At 51.2% G+C, this 24,370-nt stretch overlaps 1 protein-coding gene across 6 annotated transcripts in view; it reads left to right on the top strand.

Annotated features, from left to right (window-relative positions):
* The window catches only part of LOC119965457 (chromosome-associated kinesin KIF4A), a 134,218-nt gene that overhangs the window by 102,944 nt on the left and 6,904 nt on the right, over positions 1-24,370 (top strand). For 4 of the 6 annotated variants that reach the window (XM_038796256.1, XM_038796255.1, XM_038796259.1 and 1 more), the window contains 3 exons: positions 5,231-5,376; positions 12,088-12,225; positions 24,151-24,324. In XM_038796256.1, coding sequence (XP_038652184.1) covers positions 5,231-5,376; positions 12,088-12,225; positions 24,151-24,324 — 458 coding nt within the window. The remainder of the gene's footprint in view (positions 1-5,230; positions 5,377-12,087; positions 12,226-24,150; positions 24,325-24,370) is intronic. The other 2 variants (XM_038796260.1, XM_038796258.1) reach the window with 1 other exon arrangement.

Below are 24,370 nucleotides of genomic sequence, written 5' to 3'. Positions count from 1 at the left end.
TTCCCTCAAAGCCACTCACCATTCCGACTTGGAAATATATCGGCCGTTCCTTCACTGTCGCTGGGTCAGAATCCTGGAACTCCCTCCCTAACAGCACTGTGGGTGTATCTACACCACATGGACTGCCGCGGTTCAAGAAGGCAACTCACCACCACCCTCTGAAGGGCAACTGGAGATGGGGAACAAATTCTGGTCGAGTTAGCGATGCTCTATCCCATCAAAGGATTCAAATATCATTCTATCCTTCTTTTCCTTTCTCTTTCCATTTACTTATCCAACTTCCACTAAAATGTCTCCATATCATTTGCCTTAATCATCTCATACTTGAAAGAGAAACATTTGCAGTGCGATGGGGAAAGAGCAGGGGATTAGGATAAATTGGATAGGTCCTTCAAAGAGCAGGTACAAAAAAATGGGCTGAATGGCCTTTTTAGTGCCCTATATGGAGGCACGTTCCACATTCAAATGACACTTTGAGTAAAGAGGTTTCTCCTGAATGTCTGATTGGATTTTATGTGCAACTATTTCATATTGTTGGTCCCTAGTTTTGAAAAGGTTTTAGCCTTTAGCTCCCGAGTCCTCTACAGGTTACATTTTACTTTGATCATGTTGCAATGTCAGCAGCTGAATGCATAACAATATTCCTTTCTCCAATATTTTAATTGTTTCATTCATTGATTTGGGCATCACTAGCTCAACGAGCATTTATTGCCCGTACCTTGTTGCACCTTGAGAAGGTGGTGGTGTGGTGAAGATGGTGGTGTGGTGAAGATGGTGGTGTGGTGAAGATGGTGGTGTGGTGAGGGCGGTGGTGTGGTGAAGGTGATGGTGTGGTGAAGATGGTGGTGTGGTGAAGGTGGTGGTGTGGTGAAGATGGTGGTGTGGTGAAGGGGGTGGTGTGGTGAAGGTGATGGTGTGGTGAAGGGGGTGGTGTGGTGAAGGTGATGGTGTGGTGAAGATGGTGGTGTGGTGAAGATGGTGGTGTGGTGAAGATGGTGGTGTGGTGAGGGCGGTGGTGTGGTGAAGGTGATGGTGTGGTGAAGATGGTGGTGTGGTGAAGGTGGTGGTGTGGTGAGGGCGGTGGTGTGGTGAGGGTGGTGGTGTGGTGAAGGTGGTGGTGTGGTGAGGGTGGTGAGGGTGGTGGTGTGGTGAGGGTGGTGGTGTGGCGAGGGTGGTGGTGAGTTAAGGTGGTGGTGTGGTGAGGGTGGTGGTGTGGTGAAGGTGGTGGTGTGGTGAAGATGGTGGTGTGGTGAGGGAGGTGGTGTGGTGAAGATGGTGGTGTGGTGAGGGAGGTGGTGTGGTGAAGATGGTGGTGTGGTGAGGGAGGTGGTGTGGTGAAGGTGGTGGTGTGGTGAGGGTGGTGGTGTGGTGAGGGTGGTGTAGGTGGTGAGGGTGGTGGTGTGGTGAGGGTGGTGGTGTGGTGAGGGTGGTGGTGTGGTGAGGGTGGTGGTGTGGTGAGAGTGGTGATGTGTTGTGGGTGGTGGTGTGGTGAGGGAGGTGGTGTGGTGAGGGTGGTGGTGTGGTGAGAGTGGTGATGTGTTGTGGGTGGTGGTGTGGTGAGGGAGGTGGTGTGGTGAAGGTGGTGGTGTGGTGAGGGTGGTGGTGTGGTGAGGGAGGTGGTGTGGTGAGGGTGGTGGTGTGGTGAGGGTGGTGGTGTGGTGAGGGAGGTGGTGTGGTGAGGGTGGTGGTGTGGTGAAGGTGGTGGTGTGGTGAGGGAGGTGGTGTGGTGAAGGTGGTGGTGTGGTGAGGGTGGTGGTGTGGTGAAGATGGTGGTGTGGTGAGGGTGGTGGTGTGGTGAGGGAGGTGGTGTGGTGAGGGTGGTGGTGTGGTGAAGATGGTGGTGTGGTGAGGGAGGTGGTGTGGTGAGGGTGGTGTGGTGAAGGTGGTGGTGTGGTGAAGATGGTGGTGTGGTGAGGGTGGTGAGGGTGGTGGTGTGGTGAGGGTGGTGGTGTGGTGAAGATGGTGGTGTGGTGAGGGTGGTGGTGTGGTGAGGGTGGTGGTGTGGTGAGGGTGGTGGTGTGGTGAGGGTGGTGGTGTGGTGAGGGTGGTGGTGTGGTGAGGGTGGTGGTGTGGTGAGGGTGGTGGTGTGGTGAGGGTGGTGGTGTGGTGAGGGTGGTGGTGTGGTGAGGGTGGTGGTGTGGTGAAGGTGGTGGTGTGGTGAGGGTGGTGGTGTGGTGAGGGAGGTGGTGTGGTGAGGGAGGTGGTGTGGTGAGGGAGGTGGTGTGGTGAGGGTGGTGGTGTGGTGAGGGAGGTGGTGAGTTAAGGTGGTGAGGGTGGTGGTGTGGTGAGGGAGGTGGTGTGGTGAGGGTGGTGGTGTGGTGAGGGAGGTGGTGTGGTGAGGGAGGTGGTGTGGTGAGGGTGGTGGTGTGGTGAGGGTGGTGGTGTGGTGTAGGTGGTGAGGGAGGTGGTGTGGTGAGGGAGGTGGTGTGGTGAAGGTGGTGGTGTGGTGAAGGTGGTGAGGGTGGTGGTGTGGTGTAGGTGGTGAGGGTGGTGGTGTGGTGTAGGTGGTGAGGGTGGTGGTGTGGTGTAGGTGGTGAGGGTGGTGGTGTGGTGAGGGTGGTGGTGTGGTGAAGGTGGTGGTGTGGTGAAGGTGGTGAGGGTGGTGGTGTGGTGTAGGTGGTGAGGGTGGTGGTGGGTGTAGGTGGTGAGGGTGGTGGTGTGGTGTAGGTGGTGAGGGTGGTGGTGTGGTGTAGGTGGTGAGGGTGGTGGTGTGGTGTAGGTGGTGAGGGTGGTGGTGTGGTGAGGGTGGTGGTGTGGTGTAGGTGGTGAGGGTGGTGGTGTGGTGAGGGTGGTGGTGTGGTGTAGGTGGTGAGGGTGGTGGTGTGGTGAGGGTGGTGGTGTGGTGAGGGTGGTGGTGTGATGAAGGTGGTGATGTGTTGTGGGTGGTGGTGTGGTGTAGGTGGTGAGGGTGGTGGTGTGGTGTAGGTGGTGAGGGTGGTGGTGTGGTGTAGGTGGTGAGGGTGGTGGTGTGGTGTAGGTGGTGAGGGTGGTGGTGTGGTGAAGATGGTGGTGTGGTGAAGATGGTGGTGTGGTGAGGGTGGTGGTGTGGTGTAGGTGGTGAGGGTGGTGGTGTGGTGTAGGTGGTGAGGGTGGTGGTGTGGTGTAGGTGGTGAGGGTGGCGGTGTGGTGAAGATGGTGGTGTGGTGAAGATGGTGGTGTGGTGAGGGTGGTGGTGTGGTGAGGGAGGTGGTGTGGTGAGGGTGGTGGTGTGGTGAGGGTGGTGGTGTGGTGTAGGTGGTGAGGGTGGTGGTGTGGTGTAGGTGGTGAGGGTGGTGGTGTGGTGAGGGTGGTGGTGTGGTGTAGGTGGTGGTGTGGTGAGGGTGGTGGTGTGGTGTAGGTGGTGAGGGTGGTGGTGTGGTGAAGATGGTGGTGTGGTGAAGGTGGTGGTGTGGTGAGGGTGGTGGTGTGGTGTAGGTGGTGAGGGTGGTGGTGTGGTGAGGGAGGTGGTGTGGTGAGGGTGGTGGTGTGATGAAGGTGGTGGTGTGGTGAGGGTGGTGAGGGTGGTGGTGTGGTGTAGGTGGTGAGGGTGGTGGTGTGGTGAGGGTGGTGGTGTGGTGAGGGTGGTGGTGTGGTGAGGGTGGTGGTGTGGTGAGGGTACTCCTGCTGTGCTGTTAGGGAGGGAGGTCCAGTTCCAGGATCTTGTCCGAGTGACAGTGAAGGAATGGTGATATATGTCAGAGGCACACTGATACGTACAATCGGAGGAGATCTTGGTGATTGTGTTTCCATGCACCTCCTGTCTGAGTGTTTCCAGGTTGTGAAAGTCTTTGACTTGGGAGACTTTAATCTAAGTTGAAACATAAAGGCGAAACACTACCTCCTTACTCCAGCAAACAGGAACGTCACAACAAAGAGTCAAACATTCTACAGTGAGTATCACAATACTGTGATCCACAGGTTAAATCTCCTTCTCAAAGAGTAAAGCAGTCTCTGGTGATCTGGGACTATGGCGTCTTTACTTCTTTCTACAGCACCAACTTCGAAGTACAAATTCCTCAGTACCTCAGGGAACTGAGCCCAGTTTCTGTGAAATTACCGTGGATCAGTTCAGCGGCCAATTTGGCACAAACCCAAACTCACACCCGGGACCCTCCTAGTCCAGAGAGGTTACAACATCCTTCAACACACCCAACTCTCTGTGGTCATGTATCAGCCAGGATCCTATTGAACGAAGGAACAGGCTCCCCAAGCAACTAAATGGCCTGCTGCTCGTCCTCTGCTCCAAGCTTCCTGTAATCACAGCATCACCATCTCCCCTCAGTGCTCACCGGCCCACATTGGTTCCTGGTCTGACAACACCTCCTCTTTAAAATTCACATCCTTCTTTTCAAATCCTTTCATGGCCTCACCCCTCGTGACTCAGTTCCAGCCCGACAAACCTCTGCGTTATTCCCATTCTGGTCTCTTTAACATTCCCAGTTTTAATGGCAACACCATTGGTCACAGACCTTCAGTTGCCTTACCATCTTCACTCAAACCTTTCCATTTCTCTCTCTCTGTCTCCACCTCCATCTCCTCCTTTAAAACACACCTTATTAAAAAAAAACATTTTATTAAGGCATTTATGGTTTTACAACAATGAAAGATACAAATACAAACGTAAACATAGTTCAGTGCATAACACATCCCTCTACCTCCCACTGTTCCCGCCTAATCTAGACAAAAAATAGCCTAACTCCCCCCCTCCCTCCACCACTTTAACGCTCCCCCCGCCTTGTTGAATCTGCTGACAGTTTAGTTTCCTCCAAAGAAGTCGATAAATGGCTGCCACCTCGGAACGAACTCTAACGTTGATCCTCTCAGGGCGAACTTAATCTTCACAAGCCTGAGAAACCCGGCCATGTCGCTAACCCAAACCCCTGATTTTGGGGGCTTTGAGTCCCTCCACGCTATTATGATCCATCTCCAGGGTATCAAGGATTTAAAACACACCTTGACTAACTTTTCGACATGTCCACTAATATCTCCTTATGTGACTCAGTCTCAAATTCTGTTCGCTTGTAGCTCCTGTGAATCACCTTGAGGGGTTTTACTGGGTTAAAGGTGGTATGTAAATTCTTTTATCGCTTTATATATATAAATTCCTGTTGTACTGCACCGTACGGCTCATCAATCCACTCAATCATTCTGGGAACCCATTCTGTCAGGGTGGTGAGGGAATGTTGTTGCTACAACAATATCATTGCCAACTAATAATTGTGCACTGGTTTCTCAACTTGTGTGGGTAAAGCTGGCAGCCGGAGCACAGATGAAATAAGAACAGTGCTCAGCAGCATCCAGGGGTTACGGGAGAGGCTGCAGGTGGAGGAGGAAAGTCTCCAGCGAATCAGACACGAACTGAACCAAATGGACAGTCTGGCTGAGCGAGGCCACGAGGTGAGTGCCAAAGCGCCGTTCGCAAATGTCCCTTTCATTCTCTCGGCAGCGTCGAGCATCTTGGTCAGATGGCCAATTTCTAGATTCAGTTTCAATCTGCGGGGGGGAATCACTCCCACAACCCGATATCGGAGAAAGACAGGGAGGATATCTCCTGGAGCCAATAGTTTACTCCTTACCCGACATCACTAAAATCAAAGTGTTGCAGATCCTGGAAAATCTGAATGAGGAAATTCTGGGAAAACTCGGCAGGTCCGGCAGTATCTGGAGAGAGAGACAGAGTTAATGGCCGGGATTCTCCGAGCCTGAACCGGGTCGGAGAATCGCCGGGGGCGCGGGAAATTCCCGTCATGCCGCTCCGACGCCGGGCCGCCGACTCCCGGTGACCGGATTCAATGCCAATCGCGCCCGCGCGGCCCCCGCGAAGCTGGTGGGGGGCCGCGGGCGACTGGCCAAACTGCCGCCGGCGTGGTTCACATCTGGTACCACCCGGCGGGAGCTCGGACCCGCGGCCGCGGTGGCGGTCATGGTTGGGGGGGGGGGGGGGATCTGATTCCGGGGGGAGGGGCCTTAACGGTGACCAGTCCCGTGATGGGGGGGGGGGGCATAGATCAGCGGGCCATCGTGATCTGGGGGGGGTACCTACCTTCCTCTGTGTGACCCGCTGTGTGGCTCCACCATGTCGGCGGCGCCCGTGCTGGTGTGGGCTGCCGCGGGCATGCGTGGCCCCGTGGTCTGGACAGCAAGGCCCTGCCGTCAGCCAGTGCTGCGGGATGCACGCCGGGGCTCCGCTAGCTCCCTGGCTAACAGAGAATCACCCCGGATCTTTGAGCAAAAATGTCTCAGGATGTGACCAGGAACAGATTATGGTAGTTGTTATCACATTGCTGTTTGTGGAAACTCAGTGTGTAAATCAGCTGCTGGAGTTGTGACACTGACACAATTACTATCAAAGTACTTTATTGGCTGAAAAGCACCCTGGGACATTCTGAAATAAACGAATCACTGAAGATTCAGGAGGAGACCATCTGCACTGGCTCTCCAGACGAACATTATAATTTAGTACCTTTCCCCTGCCTTTACCCCGCACTCCTGCACACTGTTTCTATTTGAGCAATCATCTAATGCCCTCTGGAATGCCTCGAATTAACTTGCCTCCACCACACTTCCAGGATGTGCATTCCAGACCCGAACCACTCATTGTGTGAACAAGTTTTTTTCTCATAGAATCACAGAATTTACATTGCAGAAGGAGGCCATTCGGTCCATCAAGTCTGCACTGGCCCTTGGAAAGAGCACCCTACTTATGTCCACACCTCCTCCCTATCCCCGTAACTCCACTTAACCCTTTTTTGGACACTAAGGGCAATTTATCATAGCCAATCCACCTAATCTGCACATCTTTGGACTGTGGGAGGAAACCGGAGCACCCGGAGGAAACACACGCAGACACGGGGAGAACGTGCAAACTCTGCACAGAGTGTGAGCCAAGCTGGGACACTGGAGCTGTGAAGCAACAGTGCTGGCCACTGTGCTACTGTGCCGCCCAATTGCACTTGCTTCTTTTGCAAACCACTTTAAATCTGCACCATCTCATTCTTGATCCTTTAACAAGGGGAAATAATTTATCTCGATCTAATCTGTCCAGCCTGCTCGTGATTTTGTACATCTCTATCAAATCTCCACTTAGCCTTCCTCTCTCCAAGGAAAACAGTCCCAGCCCCTCCCATCTATCCTCAGAACTGAAGTTCAATTTCAATGAATTTCCTTTGGATGGTTTGCTCATGTTCTGTTAGAACGCCAGCCCAACTATTTGCTCCTCATTGCTTTCACTGAACAGACAAGGCGAGACCTTGTTTGGTTGTGTCATCCAAAGATATGTCCTTTTACCAATGCGGCGCTTCTTCAGAGTTAGATCTACTGGAGAGCGAGGCACTAGCCATTCTGAGCCGAGGCTGGCTGAAGTGACCTGGGAAGTTAAGATAACGGATAAGTCAGTAAAAGTAAAGTCGCCATCGTCCCAGATGACCATAGGCTGGAGGTGATTTAACCTGAGGATCACCACACCTCAGGCGAGTTATCATAGAATTTACAGTGCAGAAGGAGGCCATTCGGCCCATCGAGTCTGCACCGGCTCTTGGAAAGAGCACTCTACCCAAGGTCAACAACTCCACCCTATCCCCATAACCCCACCCAACACTAAGGGCAATTTTGGACTAAGGGCAATTTATCATGGCCAATCGACCTAACCTGCACATCTTTGGACTGTGGGAGGAAACCGGAGCACCCGGAGGAAACCCACGCAGACACGGGGAGAATGTGCAGACTCCACTCAGTGACCCAAGCCAGAATCGAATCTGGGACCCTGGAGCTGTGAAGCCATTGTGCTATCCACAATGCTACCGTGCTGCCCCAAAGTTAGTATGGGTGTCACGGTAGCACAGTGGTTAGCACTGTTGCTTCACAGCTCCAAGGTCCCAGGTTCGATTCCCAGTTTGGGTCACTGTCTGTGTGGAGTCTGCATGCTCTCCCTGTGTGTGCGTGGGTTTCCTCCGGGTGCTCCGGTTTCCCCCCATAGTCCAAAAATGTGCAGGTTAGGTGGATTGGCCATGCTAAATTGCCTTTAGTGTCCAAAAAGGTTGGGTGAGGTTACTGGGTTACGCGTAGAGGTTTGGCCTTAAGTAGGGCACTCTTTACAAGGGCAGGTGCAGACTCGATGGGCCGAATGACCTCCTTCTGAACTGTAAATTCTCTGAACCTCAGCTGGTACGAGAATTGAACCCACCCTGTTGGCCTCACTCTGCGTCACAAACCAGCTGTCCAGCCAAGTGAGCTAAACCAGACTTCCGGTGGCGGCTATGAAGGACTAAGTCGTACATTTGGTGGCTCCCGCTCGGGTCGGACTTTTGGACCTTTTCTCCCGATTTTCTACCGGACTTGAACTGTAAAAGTGAAGGTAGGGGCAATTGTGTCCTGAATTCCCCCATCGGTGCATGGAGAGAAGGACTAGAAGTGCTGGTAAAGGCAGAAACAGAAAGACAGAGAAGGCTTGGGCTGAAGCTGCAGCAGGAGACAGCATGGGGGAGGTCCGGACCTCTGGCTTGTCGACCCAGCGGTCAACGGAGCAGCTGATGCAAGTTATTCAGGAAGGCTTTGCTAAGCAGAAACGGGACTGCTTGGACCTGATAACAGAGTCAATTGAATGGCTGGAGCTTAGATTGGATGCCCAAGATCGGGCGATCCAGAAGGTAGAGAAGGCGCTGGCTGAGCAGGAGGAACATCAAACTGCGGTGGAGTTCGTCGTCTTCTTTGAGGAAAATTAATCGTCAGCAGAAGGGCGGGGCGGGGGTTAATTTAGCTTAGAGTAGGGGGTTAATAAAGGTGGGACCTGTAAGGGAGGGAGGCGGCTTGTGCACTATGTTTATAGATTCATGTACATCGTTTACTTTGTTGTTGTTATAATACCAAAAATATCTCAGTAAAATGTTTATTTAAAAAAAGTCAGCTAAACCGTCCCCTGAAGTTAGTATTGGCAGACATTTAAGGAGATATTTCATAACACTGAGAAAAGATACATTCCAAAGATACACGATAGAAATACAGGATGTTGATGAAATGTCCATCAGATTCCTGCTTGCCTTGTAACGGCAACTATGTCAAAGCATCAGCATTTGCATACTGACTCGCGATACTGGATACTGTGAGTGTGTCGATAATATCGAAGACCGTCTCTGTAACCTACTTGCTGCTAAGGAAGGAAGAACTTTATACGGCCCAAAGACTTTTGTCAAGGGTCGATGGTCCGTCAAAAGAGTAGAATGTCTTCCATTAAGGTGGTGGCCAAACCTTCTCACCCCAAAAATGATGCCAACTCCAGAGGGTGACCCATCGCAAGCAAGTTGCAACTTCAGCTTGGGATCGTAGTGAACTGACAGCTCTGACTTCAGTAAGGCAGGTTCTACCTCCTTAGACACACTTCCGCATTCTTCTGACCAGTGCCACGTCTGTTTGGTACATAAAGTTTCTAAGGGTGATAGATCTGTACTTTGGTTGATATATCTTATGGGTCAACGCACTTTATATACTACTCAACAGATTATGAAACTGAGCTTCATGCGTGAAGTAAATTATCTTTTATTCAGTTAGTTTTGCAGATGTCTCTTATCAAAGGTCAGTTTTCTTGCAGATACAGTTTTTTAAAGTTCGTTTTGTTCCTGCAAATACAGAGTACTGAGTTGAATTCAATACAAATTACAGCTCTTGATATTTCTTCTAATTGAATACACGATACAAAAAAGTTGAAGATAACAAAATGGCTGTTCAAAGCGATAGTGCAGAAAAATAGCTTCAGAAGTTAAGACAGATGATTCCAGAATGAATTGTTGAAACCGGCAATACATTGTTAAGATTATTGCTGTCACTAATGTCTTTCCCCTTTCTGGCTGTGATTGGGTTAAAGGCATTAAACAGTTAATTCAATTCGATTAAGATATCTGTCCATCAAATTTTAATATGAGATAATTGGAATACGTCTTTCTTATGAACCTTATCCGTTATCATGGAAGCAGTTTCTGGGAATATAGCCCCAAAACTTTGAATTAGGCAAATGTGTCCTTGGTCTGTCTGGCTTCCTTATCTTGATGTTTCTCATGAGATTCAGCAGGGGGCGATTATCCGAGCCCCGAGCCAGGCCGGAGAATCGGTGCAACCGTACCACGATGCCCCGACGCTGGCGCGCAATTCTCCGAGGTGCGGAGAATCGGTGCCATTTGCGCTGGCGTGTTTGCCACAGCACCGGCCGCGGGAATCGGCGGGGCCGTCAATTCTCCGGCCCGGATGGGCCAAGCGGCCACGCGGATCTGACAGAGACCCACCGGCGCCGTTCACTCTTGGTCGCTGCCGGCGAACTCTGCACGAATGGTCGGGGGGCGGCCTGGGGGGAGGGGAGATGGGCTCCTTCACCGGGGGGGGGGGGGGGGCTCCGATGGGGTCTGGCCCGCGATCGGGGCCCACCGATCGGCGGGCGAGCCTCTCCCTCCCCGGGCCTACTTTCTGGCGCGGCCGGCACCTGAACACCGACGCCATGTTGAGTCGGGGCCGTCGCGCTGAAGAAGTCCCCCGCGCATGCGCAGATTGGCACGGCCCAACTGCGTATGGACGGGTTGGCGCGGCGCCCATTTGACGCCGGGAAAGGAGGCTGGAGCGGCGTGAACCACTCCAGCGCCGTGCTGGCCCTCTGTGGGGGACAGAATAGGTCGTACCCGGGCCCGGTTCGCACTGTTGTGAAACACGACGGCGTTCACGACGGCGCCAACACTTGTGCTCCATATTGGAGAATCGCCCCCAGCATTTTCACTGTCCTGTTTGAAATGTGGGTATTTTAACAAGAAGCCATTTTAAATCTTGGGCCATTTATTCCTTTCCACTTGTTATATACTAAAAAGGTAGATTCTATCTAAGGGCTTCAACTGTGTTGCTAAATTCAGCATGAATTTACTATCATAATTGATTAAACCTAAAAATGACCTAAGTTGTGTCACATTTTGAGAACATGGCACTTCTAAGATTGCTGACATCGTCTTTGGCTCCTTGTGTAAGCCATCTTTATCGATGATGTGACACAGATAATTTATGGATGACTTCAAGAAGTCTCACTTTTCCTTTTTAACTCAGAGATGATGGTGTCGTAAGCGTTTTAGTGTAGCTTCCAAGCTCTTCAAGTATTCCTGTTGATAGAATCATAAAACTCACAGTGCAGAAGGAGGCCATTCGGCCCATTGAGTCTGCACTGGCCCTTGGAAAGAGCACCCCACTCAAGCCCACACTTCCACCACATCCACTCAACCCAGTAACCCAACCTAACCGTTTTTTGGACACTGAGGGCAATTTAGCATGGGCAATCCACCTAACCTGCACATCTTTGGACTGTGGGAGGAAACCGGAGCACCCGGAGGAAACCCACACACACACGGGGAGGACGTGCAGACTCCGCACAGTGAGCCAAGCCGGGAATCGAACCTGGGACCCTGGCGCTGTGAAGCAACAGTGCTAACCACTGTGTTACCGACCGCCCAATACTTTGATCCATGCTCCAATGAACCAGTCTCCATGGTGATCAGGTTGGGGAAGGGTGGCGGGGGTGGGCGGGGTGGGTGTTGGGAAGGAGGATGCAGTGAGGGCACATCCTCATTGATTGAGTAATGCATGTGACAAAATCGGTTTTCTGAATCCCTGCTCCCACCATACATCCCGGTGCACCTGGGGATTGGGATTATTGGAAAATCATGATTAATCCCTGAAAACTGCAGGGCTCCTGTGATTTCCCAATGTGCCCCCCAATGTTCCATGCCGGGATCGCATTCCAGACCAAGCAGCTAGTGGGCTGCCAGGTTTAAATGAGCTGAATGCCTTTGCCTCATTCTGTACTCCATTGGGGCAGTACGTTGGCACAGTGGTTAGCACTGCTATCTCAGGGCGCCGAGGTCCCAGGTTCGATCCCGGCTCTGGGTCACTGTCCGTGTGGAGTTTGCACATTCTCCCCGTGTCTGCGTGGGTTTCACCCCCACAACCCAAAGATGTGCAGAGTAGGTGGATTGGCCAGGCTAAATTGCCCCTTAATTGGAAAAAATGAATTGGGTAATCTAAATTTTTTAAAAATGCTGTACTCCCTTCTCGCCTGTTACTAACTTTAATCCTCTCGACACATGGCAGAGTGCTGCACCATTCCATTCTGACCTTGATCGTGTCTATGCGGCAGCAATGAAGAGGAGGTCAAAGTTGGCAGAAGATAATGCTGCTTTAGTACAGGGAGAGCTAATGAGGATGGAGCGAGAATTGCAACTACACGAGGTAGGCTTGGATTTAACTTTTTATTCTCTATTTTCATATTTTTATTCTCCTTATTCATATTTTCTCACAAATTTACACCCACCAACAATAAACAATAATCAGTAACAAATATGTCAATCCCCATATCAATTGGATTGGATTGGATTTGTTTATTGTCACGTGTACCGAGGTACAGTGAAAAGTATTTTTCTGCAAGCAGCTCAACAGATCATTCAGTACATGGGAAGAAAAGGGAATTAAACAAAATTCAAGAAAATACAAGAAAATAATTAATTTTTAAAAGATTAGAACGAGTATAAGTTAAGTAAAAAGTGGATCTGTTGGGGAGAGCTTGCAGAGAGTCGCCTCACTCCGCCGCCATCTTGAGCCCAAGTTTATAATAACAACAATCTCATCCTCCCACCAACCCCCAAACATTAGCCCGCATGTTCACATAAACAAATGACAAAAAGGAATCAGGAATCACCCATAGTCACCATTAACACACACAGTCCCCCTCCCCCCAACCCTCCCAGCCGCCCCTAATGTTCGATGTTATCCAGTTCTTGAAAGTGCATAATGAATAATGCCCATGAATTGTAGAACCCTTCCATCCTTCCCCTCAGTTCAAACTTAACCTTCTCAAGAGTCAAGAATTCCAAAAGGTCCCCCCGCCACACCAGGGCGCAGGGTGGAGAGGTTGCTCTCCATCCCAACAGGATCCGCCTTCGGGCTATCAACGAGGCGAAGGCTACAACATCTGCCTCCGCACCCGTTTCCAACCCCGGCTGGTCCGACACCCCGAATATGGCCTCCCGAGAGTCCGGGGGCTTGGATTTAACTTCTGAATCTTGCGAAAGAACTTCGATGAAAGAATTTACATTTTCTCTTTAATTACAGTAATTTCTGTACTTTTATGTTTCTGTCCAATCTTCGATGCCTCATAGTCCAGACACATTCAAGATTTGTGTATTTAGTGAATCTTACAGTGCAAAAAAAACCATTCAGTCCATTGAGCTGTTGTACTAATTCCTTGAATAAACTGTTCAATTATCGCACTCCACTGCCCTTTTCCCAAAGCTCTGCAATCTGTTTTCCTTTTCAAGTATTTATCCAAATATCTTTTGAAAGTTGCCGAATCTGCTTTCACTGCCCTTTCAGACAGTGCATTCCAGATCAGAGCAGTTCATTGCGTTGAAACATTCTTCCCGTTTTGTCTCTTTTTTTCCTGCCTTGAATCTGCTTACTGTCCCAACTGCCTCTGCAAATCATTTCTTCCCAATCACTCTATTAACGCACTTCAACATTTTGAACACATCCATTGAATCTCGCATGATTCTTCTTTATGGGCAATCCCAGTTTCTCTACTGTGCCCACACAACTGAAGTCCCTCAAACCTGGTCCCATTCTGGAAGCACAGGAGAAGATAAGATTTACAAGGGTGATACCAGAAGTGAGAGGTTACAACACTTGGAAAAGATTGAACCGGCTGGGGACGCCTTTCTCTAGAAAAGACAAGACTGGGAGCGTAACATGGTAGAGGTCATTAAAATTATGAAGGGTCTCCATAGATTAGATATACTGACAATGTTTCCAATTGTGGGAGATGTAAACTAAGGGCCATAATTATAAGAAAACAACGAACAAATCCAACAGGGAACTCAGAAGAAACTTCTTTCCCCAGAGTGGTTACAATATGGAGCTTGCTACCACAGGGAATCATTAAAACGAACAATATAGATACATAGAGGGAGAAGCTTGATTTACACATGAGAGGAAATGGAATAGAAAAATATTCCGAAAGGGGGAGATGAGGTAGGTTGTTCTGTATAAATTCCTCGTGAATGCCTACTTGCAGGAAAACTTTTTTTTTCATGAATTTAGAGTACTCAATTCATTTTTTCCAATTAAGGGGCAATTTAGCGTGTTCAATCCACCTACCCTGCACATCTTTGGGTTGTGGAGGCGAAACCCACGCAAACACGGGGAGAATGTGCAAACTCCACACGGACAGTGACCCAGAGCCGGGATTGAACCTGGGACCTCGGCCCTTGAGGCAGCAGGGCTAACCCACTGCTCCACTGTGCTGCCCCCACTTGTAGGAAAACTCTGACAGTGCCTAGATCCCTCACCTAGGCTGTTGCTACTGTGGGATTTGAGTCATCTATTCCCCATAGGTCCAGGTTCCACGCATGTTTGAAGTTGGACACAATGGTCTCACTGAGCTCCACTGTAACTCTGTAACTAAAAGGTGTCATCAGTGCTCTCAAAGCACAAACATACTAGTTCAGCTTATCTTCAGCATACAGCCATTCAGCCCATCGAGGAGTGAAAGGGGTGGAAATCATGCTTCAATTGTCCAAAACCTTGAGCGGACCCCATCCGGACTTGGTCATTGTACCTCATGAAGGATAATTAGCCTGGGAGGGGAGGCAGTGCAGATTCACCAGAATGAGATTGGACCTAAGAAGGTTAAACTATGAGAACAGGTCGCACGACACATGGCTTGCAATCCCCTGAATATAGAAGGTGATGAGGTGGTTTGGTCAAAGCAACTCTGGAACTTAATAAAGTCAAATGAGTATTTCCTAGTATCTCCTGGGGGTATAGGGTGAGGGCAAATGGGGAGAATGGGGAAATAGGTGTGGGTACTGTTATGGGCCAGGGTCTAGAGAACCCCAAAGTGTATCATGGAGTTCACCTGACCCACAACTTCTAATAGATTGTGGCATGGGGAGCACACGGCCCACTCTATAGGTGTGGTACAGCAGAAATGGAAAAGTATTTTTAAAGCAAAACAACGTTTATTCTATGAACTCAGGTTAACCTTTTTAAAACATACAGTGAATATATTAGCAACCATCAATTCAAATACAAATAATACAACACTAAGTAATCCTTTAAGCTTTCCTTTTAACATCCATAAGACTTAAAACAACTTTCACCAGAAGCACATTAGGTTTACACTCACGACTGAGAACATTTATAATTCTGAATTCACCAAATGATCAAGAGATAGTCTTTTGATGGCAGAGAGAACAGCAGTACCCCTGCTTGGTCTGGCTTCAGCTCCAACACTGAAAACAAAACTAAAACACACACTGCAGCAAATAGCTTAAAACGAAAGTAAAAAGCTGACAGACAGCCCAGCTCCAACCACTCTCTGACATCACTGTAGTAATAAACATGCATTTCTTAAAGGTACTTTCACAACAGATACTTATTTACACACCCATTTATAAAGATCCATTTCTTAAAGGTACTCTCACATGAAAGTACTATTGTGAGAAGGCTCTGTGCTGGGAGCAGGGATTCAGAAACACGCTTCCATACGTACAAACCTGGGGTAAAGTCAGTGAGACCATGCTCACAGGGAGCATTACTCAGGCCAACACAAATCAGAGATTTGGCCGAGGAGGTCTCTATGTCTGACACATCCAATTGCAACTTTCCTGTCACTTAAATCTGTTTTCGTTCTGGTCTCCCTCTGAATGAGGTGTCACAGTAGGTGTGCAATACCAGTGGATGTTCTGCACTATTAGAACTCACCAAGCTTCCTTCGGCAGCACCTTTCAAACCCACGACCACTAGAAGGACAAGGCCAGCAGATACCTAGAAACACGACCAGCTGTAAGTTTCCCTTCAAGCCGCTCACCACCCTGACTTGGAAATATATCGCCCGTTCCTTCACTGTCACTGGGTCAACATCCTGGAACTCCCTCCCGAACAGCACAGTGGGTGTACCTACACCTCAGGGAATGCAGCGGTTCAAGATGGCAACTCACCACCATCTTTTCAAGGGCAATTAGGGATGGGCAATAAATGCTGGCCTAGCCAGTGAAGTTCACACCCTTAGAATGAATAAAACAAAAAATGTTGAACTCTACAGATTAAGTATTCAGGTCGCAATGTCATAGTCATACAGACACAGAGTACAGAAGGGACCCTGCGGCCCATCGAGCACCTGACCCATAGCCGTGAATGCTATGACATTTCAAATGCTCATCCACGTGCTTCATCAGGTTTGTGAGGTTTCCCACCCTTACTACCCTCCCAGGCAGTGCATTCCAGACTCCCACCACCCTCTGGGAGAAAAGGTTTCCCTCACATCCTCTCTCTAAATCTCCTGCCCCTCACCTTAATATTCTGCCTTCTCATTATTGACCCTTCAACTAAGGGGAGCAGCTGCTTCCTATCCACCCTGTCCATATCTCTCAGAATCATATACACCTCAATCAGGTCCCCCCCTCAGCCTTCTCTGCTCGAAAGCTAACAAGCCCAGCCTATCTTCATAGCTCAAATTCTCCATCCCAGGCAGCAACCTGGTGACTCCCCTCTGCACCCTCTCCAGTGAAATCACCTCCTTCCTATAGTGAGGCGACCAGACCAGAACAGCACTCCAGCTGTGGCCTAACCAAAGTTTTGTACAGCTCCCACGTAACCTCCCTGCTGTTATAATCTATGCCACAGCTGATAAAGGCAAGTATCCCGTGTGGCTTCTTAACTACCCTATTAACCTGTTCTGCCACCTTCAGGGATCTGTGGACAAGGACCCGCAGATTTCTGAGCTTCCTAGTGTCCTGTCATTCATTGTATACTCCCTTGTCTTGTTACTCCTTCCAATGTTCATCACCTCATATTTTTCAGGGTTAAATTCCATCTGCCATTGATCTGCCCGTCTGACCAACCTGTCTACAGCTTCCTGCAACCTAAGACCTTTTTCCTCACTATTGGCCACCCAGCCAATCTTCATGCCATCTGCAAACTTACTTTTCATCCACCCCATAGTCTCCTCCACATCATTCATAAATATTACGAACAATACGAGACCTAGTACTGATCCCTGTGGTACACCACTGGACACCAGCCTCCAGTAACACAAGCAGCCTTCTACCACCACGCTCTGTCTCCTACCACAAAGCCAGTTTTGGATCCAACTTGCCAAGTTACCCTGGATCCTATGGGCTTTTACCTTCTTTATCAATCTCCCATGTGGGACCTTGTCAAAGGCTTTGCTGGAACCCATAGAAACTACATCAACTACACTGCCCTCGTCTATACACCTGATCACCTACTCGAAAAATTCAATCAGATTTGTGAGGCGTGACCTCCCTCTGACAGAGCCATGCTGACTATCCCTGATCAAACCTTGTCTCTCCAAGCGGAGATTCATTTCCTCCTTCGGAATTTCCTCCAGCAGTTTGTCTACCACTGAGACTCACTGGTCTGTAATTCTCCGGCTTATCTCTACCACCCTTCTCGAAAAGTGGAACCACCTTAGCTTTTACCAGTCCTCTGGTTCCTCGCGTGTGGCCAGAGGGGAATGAAGAATTTGAATTACAGCCCCTGTAATTTCCTCCCCTACCTCCCACAGCAGCAAAATGTTCATCTTAACCACCTGCGCCCGGCCTGCCAATGATAGGGGAAGACTGTCCCACCTCGATAGATCCGCCTTGAGGTCCTGTTTTTCAATCTCCCTCCTAGCTCCTGAAAATCTGCTTTCAGTACCTCATCGTCTTTCCTACCTAAGTCATTGTTCCAACATGGGCCACAACCTCCGGCTGATCACCTTCTCCCAGAAGAAAGTCCTGCAGCCGCTCCATGACATCCTTGCCCCTGGCACCAGGAAGGCAACATACCATGCTGGAGTCACACCTACGGCTACAGAAATCCCTGTCTTTCCCCCTAACTAATGAATCCCCTATCTCCACTGCTCTTTCCTTCTTCCGACTCCCCCCTATACGGCTGAGCAGTCTGTGGTTCCACAAACCTGGCTCTGAGGGGAACAAATGGCGATGATCTTGTCAGCGAGACCCAGAATTGAATTTTTTAAAACTAACAGAGCGCAGAGTTGATATGCTCGCTAAAACTGGGCATCCCAGTGCTCATAAACCAATCAGATCAGCCGTATTATTTTGTGTTCATTCACTCTTGGAACACTATCAAGCGGGAACTTTTAAAAATAAATATTTTTATTAGAGGTTTTCCATTTTACAATAAATTTATAACAAAACTCACATTACCCACAGCAGATGGTACACAAACCCAACATAAAACCCCCCGTCAATCGCTTAAAGTCGCCAGAGTCCCAGATGACTATCAGCTGCTTTCCCCTTTGAGGGGTGGGGGGGAGCTGGCTGGTGGTGATTTAACCTGAGGGTCACCACACCACAGGCGAGGGGCAAGGTTGAGAAGGCGGGGGTTTTCATGAATACCCTCAGCCGGTTCGGGAATTGAACCCGCGCTGTTGGCCTCGTTCCACATCACGAATCAGCTGTCCAGCCGGCTGAGCTAAAAAAACACTCATCCTAGTTTTGGTCAGGTGACCCTATGCACCACCTGAAGCTGGATTAAACCAAGCCGTGCACATGAAGACATGGAGTTTACCCTGTGAAGGGACTCACTCCACACCTCATCATTCACTATAGGTCCCAGCTCCCTCTCCCACTTTGCCTTCACCCCATCCGCCAAGTCTGAATCCTCAAACTGAATTTGCCCATAAATACTGGGACAATTCCTCCAAGCTGGCAAACTGTGCCTGTACTAACCAACCCCCAAATCCCTCCAGCCCCTTCCCTTCCCACACCCCGAATGTGGTGTCCAATCTCAGTAGCCAGGGGGCCCCAGACAACAACCGTACCCATGAAATCATCATTGGCCCTCGACAGAACCTCTCCAGAACTTCCAAAATGCCCCTCCTCCACTCCACCCTGTCGAATGCCTTCCCAGAAGCTGGAGACACAATCACCGTCCGCTCGGGATCCTCGGATGGGGAGAGAACAACATTCAACAGCCTCTGAATATTGGCGGACAATTGCCGACCTTGGTAAAGCCTTTCTGATCCTCCGGAATCTCCTCAGGGAGGCAGGTCTCCAGCCTTACCAGCAACACCGTAGCCAGTATCTTGGCGTCCACATGTAACAGCGAGATAGGCTGGTATGGTCCCCACTCCGTTGGGTCCTTATCCTTCTTCAACAGAAGGGAAATAGAGGCCTTTGAGAATGTAGCAGGCATTTCCGGGACAAGGAGACGTTAACATATCTACCAGCAAGGGGGACAAACTGATCCCAAACTTCTTATAGAATTCCACTGGAACCCCATCAGGCCCAGGCACTTGACTCGTTTGCACCTGCCCAATACCGACCAAAATCTCCTTGGGGCCTAATGGGGCCTGCAACTCTTCCCGTCTCTCTTCCCCCGTCACCGAAAACTCCAGCCCATTTAAAAATGTCCACCCCACTCCAACCCCCGAGTATAGGACTCCGACCTATAAAGATTCTTGTAAAATGCCTCAAATGCAGCGTTAACCAAACTACCACTCGCCCCTAACCTCAATTATCTCCCGGGAGGTCGCCTGCCTCCTCAGCTGATGAGCTAACAGACAGCTGGCCTTCTCCCCACACTCATAAAGACCCTCCTCGACCACCACGACTGTCTCACCACCCTCCCCATAGACAACAATCTGCAGCTTATTCCTGCTCACCAGCAGCTCCGGGGTAGGGTCGCAGGGGTATCTGCGATCCACCTCACAGATACCATCTACCAACCTCTGCCATTCCACCCTTACCTCCCTCTCCATATGCACCTTGTACAATCTAATCTCTCCTCTAATCACCGCTTCAAGGCTTTCCAAAGCGTGGAGGACGGAATAGAATCATTCCGATTTAATTCCAAACACTCACCAATGGACTTAGCCAGGCACCCTCAGAATCCCAAATCCGCCAATAACCCCACATCTAAACTCCACAATGGGCGCTGAGCGGGGCCCCATTCAAGAACCAAATCCACCAGATGTGGGGCGTGATCCGAGATCTCAATGGCCGAGTATTCTGCCCTCCTCCCCCAAGGGAGAAGAGATCTACCCACCAGAAAAAAGGTAAATCCTAAATACACCCTATGTAGCGGGGAGAAGAACAAGAATTCCTTACCCCCCCCCCCCCCCCCCCCGGAGCCCTACCGTAGAAGCCCAAGTGAAAGAGCCCCCTCACCCACCCCTTCCGCAGCCTGGTCTGCTCCCTCACCCACCCCTTCCGCAGCCTGGTCTGCTCCCTCACCCACCCCTTCCGCAGCCTGGTCTGCTCCCTCACCCACCCCTTCCTCAGCATGGTCTGCTCCCTCACCCACCCCTTCCTCAGCCTGGTCTGCCCCCTCACCCACCCCTTCCTCAGCCTGGTCTGCTCCCTCACCCACCCCTTCCGCAGCCTGGTCTGCCCCCTCACCCACCCCTTCCGCAGCCTGGTCTGCTCCCTCACCCACCCCTTCCGCAGCCTGTCTGCTCCCTCACCCACCCCTTCCACAGCCTGGTCTGCCCCCTCACCCACCCCTTCCGCAGCCTGGTCTGCTCCCTCACCCACCCCTTCCGCAGCCTGTCTGCTCCCTCACCCACCCCTTCCTCAGCCTGGTCTGCCCCCTCACCCACCCCTTCCGCAGCCTGGTCTGCTCCCTCACCCACCCCTTCCGCAGCCTGGTCTGCCCCCTCACCCACCCCTTCCGCAGCCTGGTCTGCTCCCTCACCCACCCCTTCCTCAGCCTGGTCTGCCCCCTCACCCACCCCTTCCGCAGCCTGGTCTGCTCCCTCACCCACCCCTTCCACAGCATGGTCTGCTCCCTCACCCACCCCTTCCGCAGCCTGGTCTGCTCCCTCACCCACCCCTTCCGCAGCCTGTCTGCTCCCCCACCCACCCCTTCCTCAGCCTGGTCTGCCCCCTCACCCACCCCTTCCGCAGCCTGTCTGCTCCCTCACCCACCCCTTCCTCAGCCTGGTCTGCCCCCTCACCCCCCCCTTCCGCAGCCTGTCTGCTCCCTCACCCACCCCTTCCACAGCCTGGTCTGCTCCCTCACCCACCCCTTCCGCAGCCTGGTCTGCTCCCTCACCCACCCCTTCCGCAGCCTGGTCTGCTCCCTCACCCACCCCTTCCGCAGCCTGGTCTGCTCCCTCACCCACCCCTTCCTCAGCCTGGTCTGCTCCCTCACCCACCCCTTCCACAGCCTGGTCTGCTCCCTCACCCACCCCTTCCGCAGCCTGGTCTGCTCCCTCACCCACCCCTTCCGCAGCCTGGTCTGCTCCCTCACCCACCCCTTCCACAGCCTGGTCTGCTCCCTCACCCACCCCTTCCGCAGCCTGGTCTGCTCCCTCACCCACCCCTTCCGCAGCCTGGTCTGCTCCCTCACCCACAGATGAGTCTCCTGTAAAAGCACCACATCAGCCCTCACATTCGTTCGGTGAGGGAAAACTCTCGACCGTTTTACTGGGCCCGCCCAATCCAACGCTCCAGGTGACCAACCGAATCGGGGGTCTCCCACCCTGCCCAACCCAGAGTCAGCCATTTCCACCGTAAAGGACTATCAAGTGCCCAGCCAGAGGATGTGGGCCCAAGACCCCCCAAAATGGCCACCAAACCCACCCAAAATATGAAACAAAGAAAACCCCACAGTCACCGTCAGGAAAACAAACCCTCCCCCCTGAACGAAACCCCACCCAAACATCCATATTACATTCCAAAGAATAATACCCTCTGCTAACCAACTCCATCAAAACAAAAACGCTCGGCTCATTGAACTGCAGAACACAGGTCCAAGAGGGCAAAGCCCCTCCCCCCACCTCATTCACTAGCTAAACACTTACTGCTGGAGAGGTAGCGCCTACCGAGGGCCAAGAAAAGAGAATGAAACACCCCCTCCTGTCCCAGCGACAAAAATACAACAAAATTCAACATCCCAAGAGAAATATCCCACCGGGAGGCCCATATTTCCAAAGAAGAGAGAAATACCACCTGAAACAATATCCCGCAAAGGTTAACCTCCCACCCCCCACCGTAAAGCCTCTCACCCGCCGCACTGTACAACTTACGCAAAACAACCCATCCCAACCTAAGAACAAAGAAATAGCAACAAATATATACAAAATACCCCCAAAACCCCCTCCCATTAACAACCGTAACAAGTCCACACACAGCTCGTTTAACTCTACCCCCACCCGTGCTCTGTAAGAAAAGCCTCCTGCGAAGTATTGAAGAAATGGTCCCTTGACGCGAGTGTAACACGCGGCCTCGCCGGGTACATCCCCCCAAACCTCACTCCACTCTTGTACAACGCCGCTTTGGCCTTATTAAAGGGCGTCCGCTTCTTTGCCCGCTCCACACTGTTATATCCTGACGTGGCTTCCTTCCCATCAAGATTCTCCCTGACCCACATCGGGACCCGCTCCTTCCCCTGGAAGCTGCAGAGTCTGGCTATCACCTCCATGGTGGCTCATTCGCCTGAGCTTTCTGCCGGAGTGTTCGATAGGCCCTGTCCAATTCTGGAGGGGACGCCAGTACAGACTTCCCCACCATCTTACCTAATATCTGCGAGAAGTACCCATTTGGAATCTGGATCGCCACACCTTCCGACAACCCCACCACGCTGAGGTTTTGTCTCCTCGGACCATTTTTCAGGTCATCCACTTTCGCCCTCAGATTTAGGCCAACTCGGTGGTTAGCACTGATGCCTCAGAGCTCCAGGGACCCGGGTTCAATTCCGACCTTGGGTCACTGTCTGTGTGGAGTTTGCACGTTCCTCCGTGTCTGCGTGGATTTCTTCCGGGTCCTCTGGTTCCCTCCCACAGTCGAAAGATGTGCAGGTGAGGTGGATTGGCCACGTTAAATTGCCCCTTCGTGTCCAAAGATGTGTAGGTTACGCTAAGGGGTTGTTGGGATTGGGCGGGGGAGTGGGCATGGGTGGAGTGCTCTTTCAGAGGGTCGGTGCAGACTTGATGGGCTGAATGGCCTCCTTCTGCACTGTAGGGATTCTATGATTCTTATTCTTCCCCGCCACCACCTGTCACTGTACCTCGACAAAGCCGCCTCCACCCCCTTCAACACCTCACCATGATCATTCACAGCCTCCGAAGTCCTCTCTAACCTTTCATGGACAGGGCCCAACACCTCCCCAATCAATTTATGGAGAGTATTGAACATCACTCTCCATTGCCTCTCAAAATGCTTTTCAAATTCAGTAGCTAGTACCCCAGTTAGCATATCTGCCATAAGCAGGATGGCATAACCACAGGAGCCGCCGTCCCCATCTTCTCTGCTGGAGCCTCTGGGTGAAGCCTCTGAGTCGGTTGAAGAATTTCCACCCACAGACCTTTTAGTTTTAGTCTTTTTTGGCATACGTCCAAACTACGACCCCTGTACTTCCTTATGGAAAGATTTTGTCCAGGAAAAGGCCCGGGAACCAGGCAAAAAGGGCCAAAAATCAGGTACCCTGGCGGGAGCTACCTAGTGCACGACCTCCTCCTACAGGCCATCACCGGAAGTCCTACCAAGCGGGGACTTAACAGCCAACCCATATGGGCTGGGACTGGGGTCACCTCCAGGCCAGTCAGGGCTGGCAGCTTTCCCTGCTGGAATGATCTGAGTGAACTAGTTGGAATTTTACAACAATCCAGCTTTTCCGGGTCCTTTTCCGGAATGACCAGCTCGGGAAAGGCCAGGTTCTGAAGTGCAATTGTCACTGATTGCACACGGGACTGCTAGTTAATGACTTTGGATTGCTCGTGCAATATTCCAACACTGTCCTGGCTGCCCCCCCCCCCCCCCCCCCCCCCCATGTGCTTCCCAATATTCCACTGCCTGAATCCAAACTCGTACCGAGTCCCGGTCTGGGAAAACCATAGAATCTCTTGGTTCCCTGTCTTCATGTCTCCTCCTTCGGCTCAGTATCCACCTTTGCCTGATTGCGCTCCTGTGATGCACGCAGGCGCTATATGAATGCAAATTATTTTTGTTATAATCCAGTATCGTAACTCCTTGCCCGTGGTAGTGACGGTTGCGAATGGCTCACTGCGGGGAGGGACCTGGAGTGGGCCCAGCTTCCCTTTCCCTTTCCTTTTCCCTTTCCTTTTCCCTTTCCCTTCCCTTTCCACGTACCTGGGCTGAGAATATTTGCTGAACTCTTTTGCAGGCTGGCAGCACAGTGACAGCCGATGGGACTGCGAGACTGAGGAGGGAACGCGAGGTGGTGGTCTTACAACTGGTGGCTCTCAGGAGGGAGAAGAAGGAGGCCGAGAAAGATTTGCAGAGCATGCATCAGAACTACAAAACTGAGCTGGAGAATCAGAAACTCAAGGCTCTCCAGGTCAGCATTTAAAACAGGAATAGAATTTGAGAAGTTGCTTTGAAGG

Source organism: Scyliorhinus canicula, chromosome 4 (genome assembly GCF_902713615.1).
Source record: "Scyliorhinus canicula chromosome 4, sScyCan1.1, whole genome shotgun sequence".
Lineage (NCBI taxonomy): Eukaryota > Metazoa > Chordata > Chondrichthyes > Carcharhiniformes > Scyliorhinidae > Scyliorhinus > Scyliorhinus canicula.
Note: the sequence above shows the minus strand (reverse complement) of the source record. Positions and strands in the feature narration are given on the sequence as shown.